General features: G+C 41.9%; 1 protein-coding gene across 2 annotated transcripts in view; it reads right to left on the bottom strand.

The window, feature by feature from the left end:
• Nucleotides 1-23146, bottom strand: part of Gli3 (GLI family zinc finger 3) — a 272053-nt gene that overhangs the window by 108119 nt on the left and 140788 nt on the right. For both annotated transcript variants that reach the window (XM_021215188.1, XM_029547461.1), the window contains exon 4: nucleotides 10197-10302. In XM_021215188.1, coding sequence (XP_021070847.1) covers nucleotides 10197-10302 — 106 coding nt within the window. The remainder of the gene's footprint in view (nucleotides 1-10196; nucleotides 10303-23146) is intronic.

Here is a 23146-nt window from a genome sequence, read left to right as displayed (position 1 = left end):
CAGGATTTAGATAATATCAGAATGCATTTCAATGAATATAACTCTTCTTTACTGTCTAACTTATTCCCAGGAAGTAAAAGATGCAAGTAGCACTTGACATAACTCCTGTAGGCTAAGCTCTTGCTACCTGAAGTGGCGCAAACCAGGTTCCCAGGCACCTTAGAAACAATTTACAAATGTTACTCAGCAGTGAAGGGCCTTCAACAGAGGGACCTTTCAAAATGCATGTTATCACACTTTCTGTGGGGCTGTATGAACATCACTCCTGCTGTGTCTGGAAAACACTCTTTCTTTGGAATTATCCACTACCTCTGGCTCTTAGTACCTTTGGTCTCTTCTTCCACATAGGTCTCTGAGGACTGGGGAGACGGGTGTGATAAAGACATTCCATTTAGGACTCTGCTCCAAAGCCTCCACATGGTCCAGCTAGAGGTCTCCATGCTAATACCCACCAACAGCAAGAAGCTTAGCCAGACAAAACCCCAGCAGGGAGAAGTGGGCACAAAGTCCCACCCCTAACTAAGTAGCCATTTGCAATTGATACCTACTGGGAGAAGGAACAGCAGTTTAGTCCAGTGGAGTGAGGCTGGCTTTAGCCTCATGCTCAGGAGTAGTTAGTCAACACAAAATACTCTTCAGGTTTTTGTTTTATTTTTAATGTGCTTTTGTTTGTTTGTTTGTTTATTTTGTTATAACTAGGTGTTTTTCTTTCAGTCCTTGTTTCTTTTGTCCTTCCTTCCTTCCTTCCTTCCTTCCTTCCTTCCTTCCTTCCTTCCTTCCTTCCTTCCTTCTTCTTCTTCCTAGAGAAGTGTAATTCATTCCAGTGTTTGCTCAGCTCTTTAGCCTGAAGCTTGTGTCCCCTTAACAGTCCCAAGTGGGAACTTCATGTTATAGAAATAAAAAGGACAGAGGACTCGGGCCACAGAGATGGCTCAGATACTGGTTAGCTTTCATAGTGCTGCAGGTAAAATGCAAACGACAGGAGGAGAAAAAGACTGGCCTGACATACCATAACCTCTGGTGCCACACTGACACGTACATCATGGAAGTTTCTGATTAGATTTAAATTCCTCTCCACAAGATGAAACCCATACCAGGTCCCATTAGCAAGTGGGGAACCTATGGCTGGACAAGTCAAAGGCCTCCAGGGAAAGCCTAACTACTACTATGCCTCTAAACAGACTCAGCATTAAACAGATTCCTCATGGCTTACCACAGCCCTCCTCTGAGAGGCTTCATTTTGCAGTAAATGGTATTTACATAGAGACCCACAGCTGGCCATTTGGTAGAGAGTAAGACTTCAGAAGGCTCAGCACTAAAGAAAATATATCTGGCCCTTCCCTGATCCACCACTCCCTCCAAGGTTCAAGGGTCACTGTAGAAACAGGGATGGAAAGACTATAAGCGGAGGCAGTGGATGACTACAAGGTCATAGTTTCTTCTGGACAGAGCAGGGCAGCCGCCCTCATGAATTCAGAGCATTTGCAACAGCAGACTAAACCCTGTGCAAGCCCAAGCCAGCACGGAGGGAAGAGTTGGGCACATAAGCCCACCTCTCCATGTGGAGCCACCAGCAACTCTTAGCTGTGGGAAGACAAGGATGCAGTGTTCTTTAAGAGTGTAGCTCCTGGTAAATCAACCCAACATTCCCAAAGCAGCACAAACTGGTCTTGGGGAGGAGGGGAAACAAAGCTGAATGGGGGTGAATCTGGGAAGGGTTAGGCAAGGAAAGAGGCTATGACCCAAACGCACGGTACAAAAGAAAGTCCTTTTAAAAAAGGTACAAAGTGAAGTTTTCCCCACTTCAGAGTTTGTTGTGCTCGCCTGTGCCCCTCCAGCTTCAGACTGTCCAAAGTCGGCTCTGTATTACCATTCCAGCTAAGTCAAAAGCAACCAAAGCACAGGGTAAGGGCCCGTGCCTGCTCTGAGGTGCCTTGTGAACAGATCACATCAGAAAGAACAAAAATGGCAAAGATTACGTTTCAAAAATTTCCCAGCATGGTTACCTGGCTGTAAAAATGTGTACAAAGGCACTCTTTCACTAAACATTTTGCCCTGCCCATTCTTTGCAGTGGTACAGATCATCCAAGAGGCGAAAATCCAACTAACTTGGCATTTTGTAGTCAAAGGGTTCACAAGCCATTCCTAGAAACTTATCTGCTAACATTTTATTTTCCTGGTAAACGGATTTCCCTGGGGGCAGGTATAGGGATATAGCAGTAACAAGAATGAATGGCAGGCAGCCGTGTGTTCTGGGTCCTTGTCTCCCTGGGGACTTATATGAACTTGCTGGGTGGGTGGAGGAAACCACCTGTTTTAGGTTATTGCTAAGTGAGCTCTTATACCTAAGAGAAGGGCGGCCACATAGGAAGTGCTGCCCTCCGGTCTAGGTAGGGCACTATTTGTGATGTAAAACTCCCAAGCAGCTTCCTGTGGGGATAAATTTTGTTAAAGTCAGATTTTTAAAACTCGTATTTTGAAAAATAAATAAAATGAATGCAGTAAATTTCTGTTTTCTTTGAAGCCAGGCTTAGCATGAGTGGAAGCATTGTACTCAAAGAAAAAAGTCTGTTACAGTCCACTACCTCCCAGGCCCCCACAACAGGTTTGACAGCAGCCTCTATAGAGTCGGCAGCTTCCAGTTCAGTGACTGTGAATGGCTCAGTCAATATCTGCTCCAGAGTGTGTTGCTGAGCACAGCACAAAGAACACAGGAATTTTTTTTTCCAAGAAGCTGCGGCTTGGGCTCCGTGAATGTACGCTGTAATTAGGGCCCGTTTTCTCTGCAACTGAAGAACAGATTCAATATTTCAGTCATTAGAAATACTACAAAGCTGAGAAGTATTACACCTTTTGAATACAACCTGTTTTGTGTTCATTTCTTAATGTAAAGAGAAATGTGTGCTGCCTGATCAGGATGCAGGCTGCCTGCGCATTACGATTGTAAAAGTTTAGGAGATGACCTTGATCATATATGCAAGCCAACAGTGGGGGCTGACAGTGAAGATCAGTGATAAAGGAATCCTGAAGGGGTTAAGCTTTTCTGCTTATTGTGAAAAACTACAACCAAACATTTAGACCTTTTGTTGAACTGAGATGACACATACAAGGAAACCTCTTGGTAATGGTGTAAAAATAGCTGAAAAATCCTGTAGACTACAATGTGTGTCGCTCACCACAGCAGAGACCAGAGTGATGCTGGAGAGGGCTGTGGTCTCTCCAAGGCTGGCACAGGTAGCCCAGGGGTTCCCATGTACTTTCAATGTTAATGTTACTTCCCTGTGCCCTTACTGTTAAGAGTTGCTGTAGAAAGAGTACACAGTGGATGTCACTGTACGCCAATAAAACTGCACTCAGAAACACAGATGGTAGACCAGGCTTGGCTCAGGTGCCACACACTAACTTAGGTGGTTGTTCCCAGAAGAAATCTGGTAAGAAGACATCCAAGCGGGAAGACATTAAGCGAGGAAGCAAGCATGAATATCTAAAGATAAAAAGGCTCCAGGAAAATAAACACTGGAAAAGAGTTAATGGGGCTTGAATTCTATTGGACATTCAGAATAAGTGCTGGCTATTTATGCATGTTTCAATGCTGTCTTATCAAATGTAACTAGGTGTGCCATACCTGTGGCTGGATAGGCAAACTGTCCCATAAGTTTCACACATTCTATGGCAGTGCACACTGAGGTCTAAATTTTAACTTAAAATCCTGAATATGTATATGGCTTCTATGACACTTCTCCAGAGTGTCATGTATTCATCTTAGCATGTTCCAGGAGCCAGGTGTTGATAGAATTAGCTAAGTAAAACCCAGGCCTGCAAACTGTGTGGTATTCATCTTTACTAACTGAGCAAAGCAACATGGGCAAGGAAAGTGGACCACAGTCCCTAAACTAAAATACAGATGTAACCCACTCCAAAAGCTGCATGTGTTCTTATGTTTAAATGTCTGTAAATTTACAATAGAGTTAATTATAAAATCTCCATCATAGACTTGGGAAAATATCACAGTAGATAATTATGGAGTCTTAAAATTGTGCTTAACATACAGTAAGTGATCAGCATTAGTTTTGGTTGTTATTATGTATCGTTTCCAACATAAGCTGTTTGTTTTGTACCTTATCCATGGAATTCTGTTATCTGTACTATTTGTACCCAATTGCTATATATATATATATATATATATATATATATATATATATATATATATGTGTGTGTGTGTGTGTGTGTGTGTGTATGTGTGTATATATGAGAAGGAATAGGTGCTGATACTACTTCTGGAAGATGCTAAGATGAACACATGATGATCTGGAGAATTATTATAAAATTGACATACACGTTAAGGTTTTTGAGTTAAAAGGGTTTTTTTTTTAAGCTAGAAAACTTAGGCATCAGTGTGCACTGCTGTAGAATGTATATAGACAGATGGATAGATGCAATATATGTGTGCATATTTAATATATACTAGTTATACATAAACTAGTAACGTGTGTGTGTGTGTGTGTGTGTGTGTGCGCGCGTGTGTGTGTATCCCAATTGCAAGGAGACTATAGTAGCTGTTTTACTATCAAGGAATCAAGTTGGCTATGGGGAGCATTCACCATTGTAATAGGAACTCTTAATAGAAACTTAGCAACCAAGCATTTTGGATCTCTCACTCCTGAGTGTGCAAGCTTTGTTGGCATGAGGAAACATATTCTAACAAAATGAAGCAAACAAAAAGGAAAAGAAAAAAGGAAAAGTGATGGCAGCAGCCTAAGCAACAGCGGTCAATTCTCATCAGTAAATAACCAAGTACTTGGGAGCTACAGGGTTTGCAGTAGAGACTCAGTCTCACATGAGCAAATAAACACAGTAGTTGCCTTGAGAGATGCAATTACAATCTAGTTTTTTTTTTTTTTCTGTATGAAGATAGTGGTATTTGTGTTGCTACAGTACTCAATGTAATCTGATGTTAGTACACTTTACCAGTCTCAGAGTCATCTATGGTAGATGCAAATATTGGATGATATAAAAAAAAATTGCTGTCCTTTCTTCATTTTAAATTATGCTATCAAAATATTTAAAATATTAAAATATATCAGTTATGTCCCAAATATAAGATTTTGCTAATTCTCCGTATCTTAGTCAAGGCCTCCCTCAGAATAAATAAAATGAAACCACTAGTTTGCATATGCACCCATTTTAAGAGGCCAGGCTTTAAACTTCTTGTGAATAAACATTACGTGTATGTCCAATAAACACGGCTAGCACTAACAAGACACTGAGTTCAGTGGCGCAGGGAGACTGAGTAGCAGTCCTGATCATTTACCTACTGTTTCTTTCTCTAGATATTTACCATAATGGAGTATCTTTTCTCGCACTCTTTCTCTCTCTGGGAAGTAATGAATGCAATCATTCTCCACACTTGCTGCTCACCTTCCGCTCTCAAGCCTAAAAGGCTATGTAATCACAAGGGCAAAACCTTCCTTGTCCCAGTGTAATCTGTTTCAAGGCTCTTTTCCCTGTACTCCTCTCTGAGCAGCTGGAGGCAGGCTACTTCCTGTGAAAGGCTAGTTCCCCTTCCTTATAGTGACTGCAGTGAGTTGGGCAGCTTCTATGTAAGCCACTTTGACTCAAGGAAAAGAACCAGGAGAGTGCTCACTTCTCGTTGGACCCTAAAGATAAAGCAGCTTTTCTAAAAGGCATTAGTAAAGTGGAGGGGATGCACAGCAGTGTCTGCATACTGGCTGGAGATGCAGCCTAGTGACGTGTCATTCTCATCCACTGCACAATGCGAGCACTGCTCTCAGTTTCACAGCAAGGAGATCAGATCACTGGGGCCTGAATTATTGCAATGGATTAGTAACTAAGGACTCAGCTTTGGAAAATGAATTTGTAGATCTCAGTAGAAAGCTACAGAAGAGTCCAAAATCTAATTCATACTGGTTCATGAATGAGAAAAACTAGGCTCAAAGAGTTTTTACATACAGAATAGACATCAACACACCCTGGAAACCCCACATGAATGTGAATGAAATCATACTAGAATCCAAAACACTTTATAATTTGAGTTTCTAAAAATACATCATGCCTACTTTTGAAATGAAACTTGATCAAATACGTTCCAGCACTTAAAATATACACACACTCAAAATTCACAAGCACTCAAAATGCACACTCAAAACGCACACACTCGAAATGCACCCACTCAAAATGTTCACAAACTCAAAATGCAGTAGCACATTCTTTGTGGCTGTAAAAAAAAAAAAAAAAAACCAAACAATCACTTGAAAATCTGAGGATATTTTGGAAGTGTAAAATATAGTTGAACAACTGTCTCCATCTTTAAAGAAGTTTTAAAACCCAGTAGTAACATGTAGTCTAGAGGGTTTTATTAAGGCTCACAGACTAGGACAGCGTGACCAGAGGGTTATAGAGTCCTGGTGTGAACAACTCAAACCAGGAAACAAAGAGAGGACTGGACAAGTTTCCCATTCACTTCTGCAGCATGTGTTCAGATTCAGGTTTATCACTGAGGCACCAGATGGGCTCAGTAATATGCTAAGTGGACTTTGGTGATTTTTCTGAAACACTGTGTTTAACTTTACATAGAATTGGGGATTATTAAAACTTGAGAAAGAGACATTCCACGTGTCAGTGGGACACATGCATTCTGAACGACTCAGAAGATGAGAAAAGAATTCTCATACTCAATGTTCAAGAAACTATGTGAATGACATAAACATGATGCAATCATTGTTCATTTCAGAGAGCGGTTTGATGTGACAACCTAGAGACATGACACCTATGGCATGACCCACTTATGACCTTTTAAAAGTAATTTCATGATTTTGGGCTAAAAGAAATATCAATAAATCCTAGGATTATTTCTAGTACTATATTTTAGTCCATTTAAATTTCTATCCTTGAGCTGCTCTGCTCAACCATAAACTGTGGACAACAATGTGCAAACAAGGAGGGTAAGCTAAAGGCATTTCATGTAACAAACCTAGTTTTTAAACACAGGCTTACATATTTCCGTACATATTTATAAGGCTTCTGGGTTATTATTGGGCTATAATTGCAGTTGTTCTAACACCTAATAAGCCACTGTTGGAAAAACAAAAGCAGGTTAATTTGTGATTTCCTCTACTCATTCAGAGGCAAATTAAGTGTCAAACAGCTAATACAGAACATATTTCATTTTATGAGATTTTAATTTAATTCTGCACCGTATCATTGATGCCTTAATATAGGGTGGTTTATCTAAAAAGAGGAGCAATTTATAAACCTTTTCAATAGAATCTCTAATGATGGAATATGATAGCATAATTACCGCAGTGCCTGCCATCCTTCTGAACACTGGTCTGTCAGCATTTCCATCAATACAGGCCCTTGTTTTTCAGAGACTTATAATTTAGTTTCTAAAGTTGGCACCAGAAGAACAATTGTGTTTACAAAATAATGAGAATATCACCAAGTTTTATCTTCCTGTAATTAAAATATTCACTCTAAAAGCTTAGTAAGCTCGCTTGATTTCATTTTCTAGAAGACAATTATACAGCAAGCATCTTGGAATTCAAATTCTGGATAAGATACTTTTATATTTTACAGTAATACTGGGAAGGTTTGGGTAAAGGGGCCACATTTACTATCAATACCCTCAGCTTTAACAATCACAGGTGTGTCCACACCTGACAGGAGGAGTGCAGACAGCTGGGTCATCATGGAGCAAGACTAGAAGAAATTTGGTACCGTTATGCACTAACTGTAAGCATTTATTTAGAGAACCAACCTTTGTATAGTATATACATGAGGTTATTTTATTGAGCTCTTCCTAAAGCAAATAGCTTCATTTTAGGGAAGTGTAGGGCCCACATCAAGGGGCATTTGCCAGGGCCTACAGCACAAGTGTGTGGTAAGCCTAAGGTGTCCTGATAACTCCCGCTCTACTTCAAAGGCTGGACCAGCCCAGCTATCCACTGAGCATCATCTACATGTCTATCTGCTCATATGCTGAGCACTTTCCCCACACACAGCTCCTAAGGAATTGCCAAGCAAGAAGAAAACAATGTGAAGAAAGCACAACGCTACAAAGGCATGGAGATGTGCCTGCTCTAACTTCCTAGAGCCCATGACATAATCTCAGTCAGAGCCACCCAGGAATCGACTCGGGTAAGATGATGTGAACAGTCCCAGGAAACTACAGACATGTGGTGCCGTGTTTCACACCCACAGACACAACATTCTCTCAGAGCCTTCTAGGACTTATTCTCTTGAAACTCAGAATTGTCAACCTGCCTTACATCATAACTCTTTGATAATTACACATGTAGGCTGCACAAGAACAATTTAGTCAATTACTGCTTAAATATCTTAAAACTTGACTGAAAAAGTAGGAAGCACTGGGAAGCGTAGAAACTCCAGCTCAACGTCACAGCTGAAGCTAAAACCCACGGCCGACTCTCTGCCCCTCCACATGACTTAGCTTATCTTTGACCCTGCTTTTGCTGTGAACCCAAGCAGAGCCTAGAACATACAACAGGATTACAGAAGGTTTTGATGCTCCAATAAATCTGCCAGAAGAACAATAGGTGCAGTTTTTAATTGGTAACTTCCTATTTGAATTTACTTAAAAGATGAACTATAAGAAGCCCAGAGGAAAGAGTTCAGCATATTATTTGAGCTCAGTTTTAAAAAAAAAAAAAATCTCTAGAACATGATTTTTGAAAAAGTGAAAAACTTTCAGGTTCCATATAACATTTGGTTAAAATTACTTTATCAGAAAGACTGAGAGGAATTAACTATCTTTGTCTCTAAGGTCTTGTGTGATCTAGATACAGGACAGAACACCAGGATCTCTGAGGTCCTATCCATGCCTGAAGGCTCTATGAGACCAGGAGAGTCACGGGTCATCTTGCCAACTCAATTAGGAACGCACTTCCCTCTGTGTAGTAGAACTTCCTTTGGTCCTTTGGTGTCACACGAGTGTAGTTTGATCAGGCTTCAGAATCCTGTAAATACTTGCTTGTGCTCTAGTGGAAGTCACAGGAGGAATAAGTCACAACGTTCTGCATTCTCCCTCTGTAAATACCCACTTCTCCTCCAATGCTTACAGAAGTTCACAATGCAGATTTATTACTCACCTCCAGGCAAATCTGAACTGAAATTACAATTCAGTAATGGGAGATGGATCTAAAAACCGGTTGGTAAAATATTATATGTGTACTTGGGCATACAGTTAGGACTGTTAATATCAATTAATTCTGTTCACAGAGGAGGACTTGTTTTAAAACAATTTCATTTTTCTTCGGCATACCATATAATTACACATCTGTAACTAATAGTCAGAGAGATGTAATCTAGCATCTATATAACCAGCATTATTCTTCAAAGTATTATTCGTGTTTTTCTAACTTCCCCATCTCAGAAAGGAAGGTGATTATTACATATGACTACATGTGTACCAAGGCCATTAGCAGGGAACAGTCCCTTCCAGGGAGTGCATCCAATTATTATATGACAGTTTTCTCAAATTTACTGCAGAAGAATATTCTGTTAGTGTATATAAATCAATGATTTTTTTTCTATCCCTTCAAAACAAACTGAGATAATATTTATTTCGATGAGGCTTTCTTTTTCCTTTTATACTAAATACATTCTATTATCAAATCTTTTCTTTTATCTTATGTGAAACCATGTATTCAATCACATTTGCCATCTTATTTGGGTGACATTCCCATCAATCGAGTGACTGTTGCTATATGGACCATGGGAACTCTGAAAATCTTCCATAAACATTTCATTTTGATCCACTGTAATCCTTGGTCAGAACTTTCATGTAACAAAAATTTTAGCATGTAGAACTTCAAAGCTAAATCACAACCAAGCACATATCGTAAGTGGTAAACTTCCGTTAAAGTTTAACCTTAATGCTTTAATTTTAAGTTTATAACTCCCAACTGTTTGTCTCTCTCATCAGCAAAATATTCAGAAACTAGTGGCCAGCTAAACCATATGACAGGCGCCCTCAGAAAGCCCAGGGTCAGATTCAGTGACTCTAGGAGCAGATAGAGCTTTGCTGAATCTTAAGATAAATCTTACACTGCTATCACACCTTCAAAGCCCAGAAGACATGCATTCACAAAGAGTCCTGAAGCATAAAAGCCAGAGCTTAGGTCCATTTCATTAATGGGTAACATTTTAATACTTACACATGTAATGGAGGAATAGGAGATGGATCATAATGGTAACGGCCCTCATGATGTCTGGCATCAATTGGTACAGGAGGATGGAAGGCAGGGAAAAGATGAGGAGGGTCTGAAAAGGAAAGAAAGTACACCTTATATAAAACGTACACATTGAGATGGCAGGTCAGCTGAAGGCAACTTTACAGTAGTACCAAATCTCTTTTTAAGAATTTCAAGAGCTGAGACCAAAGAGATGGGTCAATGATTAAGGACACTTGCTGCTTTTGCAGAGGGACCTGAGTTTGATTCCTAACAACCATGTCCAGTGGCTCAAAACCACTTGTAACTCCAGCTCCAAGGGGATCTAACATCTTTGTCTAGCTTCCATGGGAACCTATAGTTCCTGTCTGTTCTTCCGCACATCCTGTCCATCAGTTCCTGGGTCCTGTGTGTGTGTTCTACTTTTACAGAATCTTCTTAATTGTGCCTGTTGTCTCTTCAAATCTAAAAACTCATTTTTTTAAAAAATTATACTGATCTGCTACATAAAAGTGAACAGAACTTCAATGGTTTTTATAGCTACAAGAATGAATGATATTTAGTCCAAATGTTTTGTCCAAGTTCCAAGTAATAAAATAAGGGAGCCTGAAACCTGTACATTTGTCACCTGTGCTAAGTGATATTATAGTAAATATGTCAGCAGATAATTCTTAAATAGTGCCATTGAGCACTGACAGTCAGCTGTCACAGCAAAGCACTCCTGGGGACTGATGTGCACAGCAAGCAAACTTTAGAATGGTACCCAGTTAGTTCAAGGATTCTGAACATTATAATTAGTAGGCTTAAAGGCAAGTCAAACAAAAGCTTGATAAGCAGGTTTTATGCATCCAGAACAGTGACTGGGAGGAACCAACCTGACAACAAGGTCTGGAAAACTACGCAAGCACACCTGGCAAGTGTGTGCACTGTACCTCCCGAGGCAGCAATGATGCACCGTAACTGAGAACACCAATTCATAAATGTAAGTGGATCTATGTGACGCTCACAGTGATGAATTCAGAGGCATCTCATTTCTTTCCCCCTCTACATCCATCTATTTCCCAATTTTTCTTCAGTCTTTCCTCTTTTAGAAGGTGAGCTATGCTTCACTTCCTCCCCCACCCCCAAGCTTTCCCCTTGTGGCCTTCCTTTAAAGATCTAAGCATACGTAGACCAGAAAGGTATGAGGAGGGGAAACTGTAAGTATGCACTGACTAAATACGGGTGACCCACCAAGGAGAGACACAAAATGGCATTTTCATTAGTATTCCCCAATGTTCTAAACTTAGAAAATAACACAAGAGGTCTGTGACAGTAAGCAGTACTCTCTCCTCAGGGAACGCTCACGGTTGGAATTCAGGTAAGGGGGGCGTCAACAGTGCAGAAGCAGAGGAGGAATTAACTTGGTATCATCAAATCAGGGTCACTGTGGAATCTTGAGGAAACGCATCCAGTGACGTTACCTAGTCACTTGTTGCACCTCACACAGTGCATAAGTACACATGAAAAACTACTGTACTTTAAGTTTAACAACGGGTGCTCAAAGGATGTAAGCCAATTCTCCTGTAACGGCCTGCTAAGTTCGAGTTTCAGGTAGAAGTTTATTCAGCCGTGTGGCAAATTCAATGTTACACTTAAACTTAGTAATCCTGAGATGAAAAGCAACCCTATAGAAAAACCAAACGCTTCTAATATAAAAAGCAAAATATCCCTATTTTATTTAACCAGTTTTGATGAATGTTATCTTATCCATCTTCCTTATGACAACATAAAACTAAATGGAACAGTCTTTGAGACTGGTTGAAAAGTTCGCCAGATTCTCACGGAATGTGTCTGAACTTTAATTTTTTTTTTTTTTTTTTTAAATACACATTAATCGCACTCAAATCTAGGGTAAAGGCAGGCGATCATCAAATATGGGCAGGACACCCTTCCTTCCCACACCAAAACAAGCTTGGCTCTGCAGCACCCCGCTCTTCATGCTTGTCATCTTTCTTGGGAATCAAAGAACCACATTTAATAGAACTGTATGTAAATCAAGCAACTGTAAAGAAAAGTCCACTTTTGAAGAGCTTCTCACAGGAGTCTGTCTCAGGTGACACTGTGACAACTGTGTCTGAGTTGGAAGATAAGAGTTTTACTTCCTTCCATTTTGGTGCATGACTGTACTATTAACATTCATCCATCAGATAAGGAGATGGTAAGTGCATTACTAGTGGCTTTTAGTGAAGTCCTCACCTATCAGGTTTACAGCACTTTGTGAGTTTGAAAGTCAATTCTCAACACAACTTGTAGCACTGTTATACAAAGTGTTATGGTCAAGGAAATTTACTAATTCTTAATTCTGGAAGTAGGTCTAAATAAAGGACAGAAAATTAATAGATGTCATGTTATATAACTAAAGGGCAAAGGGTCTTAGTTTGCCCTTTTCCAATTCATATGGATCTCTATTGATTAAATTTAAACAGTATTTTCTGGACTGTTGAAGCACATGTGAACAATCGTAGCTTTATTGGTTATTCATGGAAATAAGCCACATTTGGGGGGGGGGGGACTGGCAAAGACAACCCTCTTCTGATTCAAGGAATGCTTGACATACCCTGAAGTGATAAAGAATATAACTCAGGACAAACAGTCCTCTAACATGTGTGGCGTCACACGGGAGTGATCGCATTAGCACTTAGAAGACTATCCCAGCCCACAAATGCCTGCCTCCCCTTGGTTTGTTGTTTCTATGCATTAGCAGCATATTCCATCACAGACCCAAAAAGGTCCCTGTGGCCAGCAGCCATCATACTCTGCCACCTCAAGGTTTATTTTTCACACATGAGCAGTGCAGCTGGGGCACATCATAACTCAATGTATGTATAATATGTTACAGCACCACAGCCATCTTTTGCCCCAGGACGTGACAAAACACTCCATGATGACTTCTCCAAAGTCAGGCAAAAACTGCTGAAGCAGAAGGAAGTGCCACTAAACCTGGCTACCTCCTATTTATCATACAATTTCCTGACTGATGGTTCCACAAACCAGCTGCTAAGTGCTGTGTACTCTACTGTCAGGAAACTAACGGGCTAAATGGAAGACAGGGAGAATAATGTGCAGACCTGGTGGAATCAATTTTACTGAGGGAATTAAAATTCCAGTAGGTAGGGGTGGGTCTGCAGAGCCATGGTCAGCAGTGGACTATACGCAAGCATGGCTGCAAAGATGATTTATTACAGACTTACACAAGGCTTGACTGTGATACCAGAGGCCTCTGATACAAAACCGAGATTTGAAAAGTGTGTCCTAGCAGAGCGCTTAGTGCAAAAGTCTTTCAACGTTATGAATATGTAACTGGCTTGATATGTCTTTAAATAGAAATGCATAGTAAAAATATTTGAGCTGGGTAGAGTTGTCAGTATTCAGCTTCACACTGCCTGTCATCATGCCAAGTATTAGGGGGTTCATTAGACATGAGAGGCATTGAGTTTTAGGTCTCCTCACAACAGCATGGGTTGATCATAAAACCTATGGCCAGGGAATAACCAAGGACGTGTGGAGATTGATCTTTAGTTACAGCCTTCTCCCAGGAAATAGTTTTAGTATCCTCAGGCTATAAGATCTCTTGGATGCCATCCTGGGAAATTGTCTTTTAAGGTTTCAAATTTACATACAAAAATTGTAGATTAAAAAAGGAGAGATCAAAGTCAACTCAGTTAGTGCCCTGAAGGAGTAATTCACCAAATGATGTCAGAGTGCCCTGATTGCCCAGGAGACAGGAGATGAGAAATCAACAGAAGTAAACTTCCAGGTGCACAAGTCCTCCTGGATGATTTAGGTGCCAACATGATCTGGCCTTGAGACTGTTTCAAGGCCAGAGGTAGCAGCGTTGCGCCTAATCTTAGTCACCCTGGACCTGCTGTCAGTCAACAGACCAGGAAGAGGATGCATGGGCTTCTGCACTGAAATCCATTGGCTAAAATTCAATAAAAACCCCCTCCTTATATAAAATGAGGTCTCATGTTTGGGAGGGGGGAGGAGGAGGAAAGGAAAACCAAAGCAATGGCAAGACATTGCTCTGATGAAATGACAGAGAGAGGCACCCAAGACCTTACAACGGCCTCTCGAACGTGGGACATTTTGAGTAATCACCTTTTCCGGTGGCTTAATGGAGACACTGAGTAACATGACCTTGAGAAGTCTCCACTAAGTCACTAGCTCAGACTCTTTCTACTCATGCCCGCTGAGACATGGCACCCAGGGGGAACTGATCTGGCCCCTCAGGAGACACTCCAGATATGTTGCCACAAGCCTTCAGTGAGACAGTCTTTGGTTCTTCTTGCTCTGCAGAGGTGAATCTAAGGATTCCTACCGTAACATGGACAGAATGGGCCTGCCTGTTCGGTATCCCTGTAGCACGCCATGAGCACCAAGATCTTGTTCTTCTAAAATGTATGCTGTCAAGAGTTTGAAACCTCTTAAGGGTTACAAATGTGTATCATCCCGTTATGATGACACAGGTGAACCCATTAGATGTAGTGTGATATAACAGTAATATTTATGATCAAATGACACAGTGTCATGAAAGTGTTAAGAATTGGTGGCTCGGCATACCGTAGAAATGGGGCAGATGTACTCAAAGAATCTGTTTGTCAGTTCATAGCATGGCAGACTTGAGTTAAATAGGACATGCTACTGAAAGGATCTGGAACTATCATACCACACAGCTTCTGTAATTAAAGTTTTACTGAAATACTGTCTTGCTTACTTGTCTACCTGTTATCTATGGCCACATTCACACAACAAAGGTACAACCTTTGAGACAACACAGGAAACACAAAACCCCAAATTTACAGAAAATGTTTGACATATCTGTTGTTACATCACAAAGTACTTTTTCAGAGTGACACTACCTCAGGTAGGCCAGCCTAAACATCAAACCACATTGGTTAGGAATATCGTTAGAGTGTGGCTACAGCATACAGGAGGATACTTCTAGTGTTAGTAAATCTACAAGAAGGAGAGACTTGTTAAGGTAAACGCAAAGGACAAAATCAACCTGAAATCTACCAGCTGTAGTACTCCTTTAATTTTCTAACTTGAAATTACAAAACAAGCAAAATATGTATATATTCATACTGAAGGTTGACCAGCAAAAACAAAATTAAATGTAACACCTCCTATTTCTGAAACTCAGTAACTTTACTTCTGGCAAATACCTTAAGTTCTGAACAGGTTTATGAACATCCAAGAATATTTCCAAGCTACTCAAATGGGAAGCCTTCACTACTTCTTCTGTGCAAGTATATAGGCAATATGAAGTTAATTTAACTGATACTTTAGATCTCACTACTACCACCACAGCACTCTTGCCGTACTATAATTCACCCCTTTGAAGCACTTAAAATCATGTTATCCCTTTTTTTTAGTTATTTTATTTATTTACCTTTCAAATGTTGCCCCCCTTCCCAGTTTCCCCTCTGCAAAACCCCCATCTCATACCTCTTCCCTATGCCTCTATGAGGGTGCTCCCCCACCCACCTACACACTCCCCCCTCACCACCTCAGCATCCCCCTATGCTGGGACATTGAACCTTCATAGGACCAAGGCCCTACCCTCCTATTAATGCCAGATAAGGTAATCCTCTGCTATATAGAGAGTTGGAGCTATGGGTCCCTCCATGTGTACTCTTTGGTTGGTGGTTTAGTCCCTGGGAGCTCTGGAGGGTCCAGTTACTTGGTATTGTTGTTCTTCCTATGGGGTTGCAATCCCCTTCAGCTATTTCAGTCCTTCTCTAACTCTTCCTTTTGGGTCCCTGGGCTCAGTCTGATGGATGGCTACAAGCATCCACATCTGTATTGGCCAGGCTCTGGCAGAGCCTCTCAGGGGAGAGTTATACCAGGTTCCTGTCAGCAAGTGCTTCTTGGCATGAGCAAAAGTGTCTGGGTTTGGTGTCTGCAGATGGGATGGATCCCAAGGTGGAGCCGACTCTGGATGGCCTCTCCTTCGGTCTCTGCTCCTTTTTTTTTTTTTTTTTTGGTCCCTGCATTTTCTTTAGACAGGACTCATTCTAGGTTAAAGTTCTAGAGATGGGTGGGTACCCCCATCCCTTAACTGGGGCCATGCCTATCTACTGGATATTGTTCTATAGGTTCTATAACCCCTTTGTTGGGTATTTTCGCTAATGTCAACCCCGTTGGGTCCTTGGAACCTCTTGAAGAGATGGTTGCTTCTGTTCATTTCTGGAAACTTCTACCTTCTCTTGTCAGCAGATTTGTAAGCTTCTCATTTCTAGATCCCATCTGTTGGATGCCCAAAGGCAAAAATAAACCCTACCTCCATACAGGCCACCCAGATCTCTGGAATGTGTCTAGGCTATGCTCCCCCACACAGGTATAATCTGGCATACTTCTGGTTTGCAGCCTTCCATGCCAAGACAAGGGAAAAAGAAGTAACTAGAGAGGGGCAGCAAAGAGAAGAAGTATGAGAAGGCAACTGTATCTAACCTTCAAATTCACCCAAGAAAATCACATAAAAGCACAAGAATCTATTACTCTGAAATATGCTGTTGACATATTTGTTGAAAAGTTCATTGCCAATATATAAACTTAAAAGCTAAAAGATAAGTTAGCTCCTAGTGACAACAAGTACTTTCATAAAAGAGCAGTACTTTTTAATAGCACAATTCAAAAGCCAAACCCATAGCTGCAAAACCATGCTCCTGGACCCTTAGTGCTAACGATTTACATGATTTACACTGGGATGCCTTCATAATCATCCAGCAACCTTAGTTCCACAGGCAGAGGCCTTGGAGTGAATGTATCAGAACTTGCCTGAGTTAGTTAGGGAACCAAAGATCAGCCAAGGTTAGGTCTAGGAGCTGTCTTCTATCAGAAAGAACCAATCAGAAAAAGACTTCCAAACACCTTTCAGGAGTTTTCCTACCCAAGCAAGGATCTCCTTAGCCACTTTGAAAGCAGCATTTCCAAAGCATTTTACGGTCCCCGTGTCTTATCTGTCCGTATGTCCTAGAATCAAGATGAAAGGAGATTCTAGTATATCTAAGTCCCATAAAGTCCTGTGAAGCAAACGAGACAGTGCTTCCTCCACCTACTACCAGAGCACACCCGGGAAAGGAAGCTTTCGAGCAGAGAGGCGTGTAAGCGCAGTTCTAAGTCCTCAGCTTCCCTCAGCTTCCCTCTTGGTCACTTCTGGAGCAGGAATCCTGAGGAGCAATCAGGTACCACACAGCTCTGCTTTCCTGGAAAGGGCTGGGACAAGTTGTTGACACTGGCTCCCATAGACCTCACAAAGAGAATAATGTGTATCAGCCTGAGAGCCACGCATCCTGGAAGGCAATGGAAAACTATCGACATCTTGAATATACTGGTTGGCAACTATCTAACTCAGTGGTAGAGAACATGCTTAGCACGCAGAAATACCTAAATTAGTTTCCAGTGCTAGGGGTGGAGAATTAGGGGGAACTTAAAAAGAAATGAATGACATGCATTGTTTCTGTTCAAAATTAGACACTTTTTTTTAAAAGAATGGGTTATTCTCCTCTCTGCTTAATTTCCACCGTTATCCCATTTATCATTCCTGTCAATGAAGAGCTAAAGTTCTTCCGATGTTTCCCTCAATAACAGCAATAATCAAAATGATAGTGAAAATAGATAGAATCCACAGAATATGTTTATGTGTTTGAAGCACTAAGAAGGCCTTTTAGACAGCCTTTTATTTCTTCATATGGCCTGACCCTGTAAGTCTTACACAAATGGATGGAATACACAGGTAAGGTATGTGCCCAGAGGTACATGGGGGAAGAGTACAGAACCTGAGTATTGTGACTCCAAGGTCAATGCTTTTACACAATTTACTTAACACTGTTAAAGTTTAATTTTTTTTCAATCATTCTTTGTGTGTGTGTGTAGCCTTAACTGTTCTGGAACTCACTCTGTAGACCAGGCTGGCCTCAAATTCACTTTCTAAAATGATTTATTTATTTGTATTTTATGTGCAATAGTGTTTTGCCTATATGTATGTCCGTTTGGGAGCGTTGTTTCTCTGGAACTGGAGTTATAGACCAATGTGAGCTGCCCTGTGGGTGCTGGAAACTGAACCTGAGTCCTCTGGAGGAGCAGCCAGTGCTCTTAACCACTGAGCCATCTCTCTAGCCCTGTTTTCATCACTTCTTATCTAAGCTATATAGGACTCCCATATTATGCACTCTTTAGATACCTAGAAACATATACATTATATAGTAAGATATTTTGACAAAGATTTCATTTATATGCCATTTTGTAATGTATTTTTGCAGCTGTTAGATTTTATTATTAGTTATTGTTTATCAGTCACTGCACCTAATTTATAAAGTACACTTTACCATACATAGTCTTCTGCACGGAGTCTTGTGATGCAGGCTCCATGGATAGTGGGACAACTATGCTCCCCCAGACCACTGATGGACTCATCACCCTCTCTTTGCCTAATATGTAGTGTATAAAATATTCTGTCTGTCTCAGTCCAGTCTCTTGATTGAGGCATTCTAGCTTTGACAGCCTAGCTAAGCCTAGGATATAATGATAATTACTAACTGATATTTATTGTCCACAGTGGGCAGTAAAATTTTCTCAAGACTCCTTTGCCACCAAGATGTTGATGCTCTGGGGCGTTCAGGATACTTGACCAGGCTGCTAATACCCATCTGCAAGGAGCTCCTTGACACAAAAGGTTAGAGGTCAAAAGTTTATAGGCTCCTGACAAAAAAATGAGAGGGGCCCTATTGTCCCTCCCCTCTTTCTGTCAATAGCATCAAAGGCCTGCTCTTCATGCTAGCATCATGAGCCTTTGGATTCCACTGAAATTCCAGCGTGTTTATTGCATACTGGGGGCATTTAAAAAAGGCCCCACTTTCTTGTCTTTTAAACTCTGAACTCTCATTGTCTAGCAGGAACACAAAAAGCTTTTAAGCAATGAGTTTATTTTAGGAGTTTCACTCACCATGACTGTAAAATTATAAAGTACAGCTGAGGCTGCTTTTCAAGGATGCACAAGGAAATGAGAGAAAGGAAAGAATCCCCCAGTGCTCGGGGAAAGGAATCCCTCTCACATGCTTGGCTCCTGAGAATGCAAGCAGGAAAACCCGTCCTAATTTCCTTTCCACGGCAATCCTGAATCAGCCTCTAGTCACATATTCTGCAGACGTCCTTAAAGATGTTGGCCATGTGGGCTTGCAGCAGATGTTATCATCTAAGGGATTCTAAAATTCTTTCTACATAAGAGCAACTTCTCCAGACCCATGTCTGGTCCATAGCTGTTCCAAACTTATCTGAGTATGTAGATACAAGTCCATAAGGTTCTGCAGGTCTGTCTGATCCAGCTATTCCAAGATCCACTCCCTCAAGTTCTCCAAACACCCTCCTTGGCTAGATGTCATCACTATCCCATGTGGCTTCCCATCTTGATCCTCAGCTGAATTCCATATGGAATGCTGAATGCATTCCACGTTATTTTCAATCTTCCACCAGCTCCATGGTAAGGGCCATGGCATCCTGCCTGGGCTCCTAAACCAGAAATGTCCACTGGGGATAACTGGTCTTCATTTTCACTTCCTCTCCCTGTTTACTGGAGGCAACACAAGTTGAAATAGTCATATAGACCAAAGGAAATCCAAAGGACTATTTTTCTGCTTTTAGGGCTGGGAGAGTGAAAACTCTGGGGTTGTCAACAAACCTTACTATTTAGCTGGGAGCTCCAGGGGACTCTTCTTCCTTGGGAGCCAAGTGACCCTGGGCCTGCTCTCTGGGAGCCCTCAGAGGTCTCTGGCTTTCTACTGGGACTGGGTGAGTAACCTTGCCAGCTGGCTCCTCTCAAAGCCCTCTATCAAGACCCAGCAGCTACCTACCTCATGTAAACAAGCCGCTGGTCCACAAAATCTCCAGGTAGTCTCTAGCTGAATCCCCCCTCAGCCTCCCAAAGTAACCCCTGACTTCTAGACAAACTTCATAGACTGCATCTTTACAAATTAGTCCACAGGCATCTAAATTCAACAGTATCCCTTTGTTTCCACAGGCTCCGAAGAACCCTGGCTTCTCCGGAGTCTGTATCTCAATCTGTTTCACTAAAACTACAGTTTTAGGGCCCACAGCTTCAGACAGGAATGTTCCTCTGTCCTATGGAATGGAGCCGTAGCCTCATAAAAAGGGCCCCCCCTTCTCTTACTTCCTCAGTGAGCTGCCACTAGTCAAGGAGTGAGGTCTACACACATTCCTAAAGAGCAAGAGTATGTCCCACAACGCTTAGCTATTTGTGTTATTAAAGGCTAAAGCTAAAATTCTTTATTCATTTAAAACACAGCACAGATTTCATGGTGGTGTGCCAGTCATCTCTTCTTGCTTGCTTGAGACAGGCTATCATTATACTGCCCTAGCTGGCCTAGAATTCTCTATGTATACCAGACTGCCTTCACACAGATTCACCTGCTTCTACCCCCAACTCAGGGAGGTGAGTGCTCATATCCTTACTCTACAAATGAGACAGCAGGAATCCAAGAAGACAAGAAGTGTAGGAAATGACAGGAATTGAACTGGCATCCAAGGAGGCTTGATTGCTGAGCCTGACTCCCTGGCAGAGGTCCTGTGCCTGTAACCTGAGGGAAGCTATCAAGAGCAAACACTCCCAGGCTGGCAGCTGTTACAGGCGGGCAGCTGTTACAGGCGGGCAGCTGTTACAGGCTAGATTCCACCACCTGACCACAAATTACAGCTAGATGAGTGTGGGGAGAAGGGCAGAGTTATTCAATATGGCCATACTACAGAGCGTAATAGATAACAGTGCCCAGTGGCCCCTAAGTCTCCCAGGCATTAGCATGAGCTGGGATAGGGGCACAATATTGGCAAGGCGTGTGTGGTCCCTTATCTCTGTGCCAAAGAAAAGAAGGACACAAAACGAAGGCAAAAATGTTAAGTCTTCCATCCTGCTTTTGCTTCTCCATACAGAATCAATGTAAAAGCAACTTTTTAAGTGATGCTTATTTAGAGACCCCTCCCTTGCTCAGAAGGGGCTAAAACTGTCTCCACCTTGAGAGTCTTAAACTCTGAAGAGGGAACCCAGGTTTCCTAAGCATTTGTGAACCTTGAATACAACTGTTCTTCCCTTCCAAACACAGGCAACTTGCCACTTCCTCAGCACTGGGAAGCTCTGCTAAGGAGGGATACAACTGCGGTTCACACACCTCCCTCACTCAAAGACCCACGCGAGCAGGTTGGCTTCCTTACCTCAGCAAGTGCTATACTTGAATCATGCATTCTCCTGTCCTATCATGCCTCGGGCAACTCAACAGGGATCTAACTTGTTCTAAAACCATGAGCCTGGCCACCAGGACACAATGAAGACCCCAGGACAACAGTTGGGATGCAAGTAGGACGTTGCCATTGATGACAATATTGCCTTGCCATTTACTTGCCATCCTGAGGACTAGAGGGTGTGTTTCGATGAGAAACCAAAGTCTCTCTCTACACATAAATAAACAATAATTATTAACTGCAGGAAGTGAGCGGCTCTCTCCTCCCCTTTTGGCCACTGCAGAGTGATTCCCAGGCCAGCCAGCTGGGCTAACACAAAAGCCCTAGGACAAGCAGAGGCAATACCTGCTTGCTCTCTGCTCGGTTTAGCATTTAAACAGTTTCTTAACGACTCTTCCTGGAGGTGAGGGAGGCCAAACTATTTGCCTTCCCTTCACAAAGCAGATATGCATGGCTTATTTGAATCTCTCCGGGGTTTACTTTAGTCCCTAGTTAAATACCTTCCACCACAGAGTCAAACAAACAGGCCACTTCATTAGAAAAGCAAACAGTTGAGGGAGAGAATACCCAAGCTGAGAGGGAAACCTCTGCCTCTGAAGCCAGTGCAATAGCTCAGCAGCAGCAGCAGCAGCAGAGCAGGGAGCTCACTTGAAAAGCCTTTTCACAAATATTTCACACATTCAGCGGTAATTAACAGATAACCCTGAAGAGATTATCTGCCCTAAGGGCCAAGGGCCCTTGAGGATTATCCACACCAAAAGAGAATAGAAAGCAGAGCCCAAGAGTGGGTGTGAGTACACACACACACACACACACACACACACACACACACACACACACACCCCTACCTTTTTTCTGTAACTGCAAGTTGATATAATTCAACTAGGAATACAGGAAAGTAAGACATAATGCTCTTGCTGGACCCTACTTACAAATAATGAAACAAAAGCCCCCTGAAAATAATACACGATTTTTTCCCAGCAGACAAGAGCACAGAGCCTGCGGTGAATTCACAGGATCTAAACAGGATGGGAAGGCTCCTATGCGAGATGCCCTGAAACACCCCAGGGGAGCTTGTGAGCAAGACTGAGTCTGCGTTTCCCCCTCCAGATCCCCTAGAACAGAACAGTGAACAGACCCCTGAGGCCGGATGTTCTGCTAGAAAGCAGGCAAGACCTACTGAATCCCTGAATCCCATAGGATGTGCAGTGCCCTGCCCTGGTCCTGGAAGCCCTTTACAGAGCGAGACAGAGCTCCAGGCTTGTGAACAACTTCTTCCATCCCTGTGCATCTGGGAAATGACTAAAGACGCAGGAACCCTAAACAAGAGATGCCCAATCACACCTACTGATGTAAGACTCAGGAAACTGTTAGCATCTTTAAAAATCAGATGAGCTACGTTCTGTTGCCTTGGAGAACACAAGCATGGGGCCTTTAATCCCAGAACCTGGGAAACTGAAACAGGCAGAGCTCTGCGTTTGAGGCCAGACTATGTTATATACACTGAGTTCCAAACTAGCCAAAAGAACATAATGACATCTTGTCTCGAAAGAAAGAAAGAAAGAAAGAAAGAAAGAAAGAAAGAAAGAAAGAAAGAAAGAAAGAAAGAAAGAAAGAAAGAAAGAGAAAGAAAGAAAGAAAGA

The sequence above is a fragment of the Mus pahari genome, chromosome 16 (genome assembly GCF_900095145.1).
Source record: "Mus pahari chromosome 16, PAHARI_EIJ_v1.1, whole genome shotgun sequence".
Classification (NCBI taxonomy): domain Eukaryota; kingdom Metazoa; phylum Chordata; class Mammalia; order Rodentia; family Muridae; genus Mus; species Mus pahari.
The sequence above is the reverse complement of the archived record's forward strand: the minus strand, read 5'-3'. Positions and strand labels throughout refer to the sequence as shown.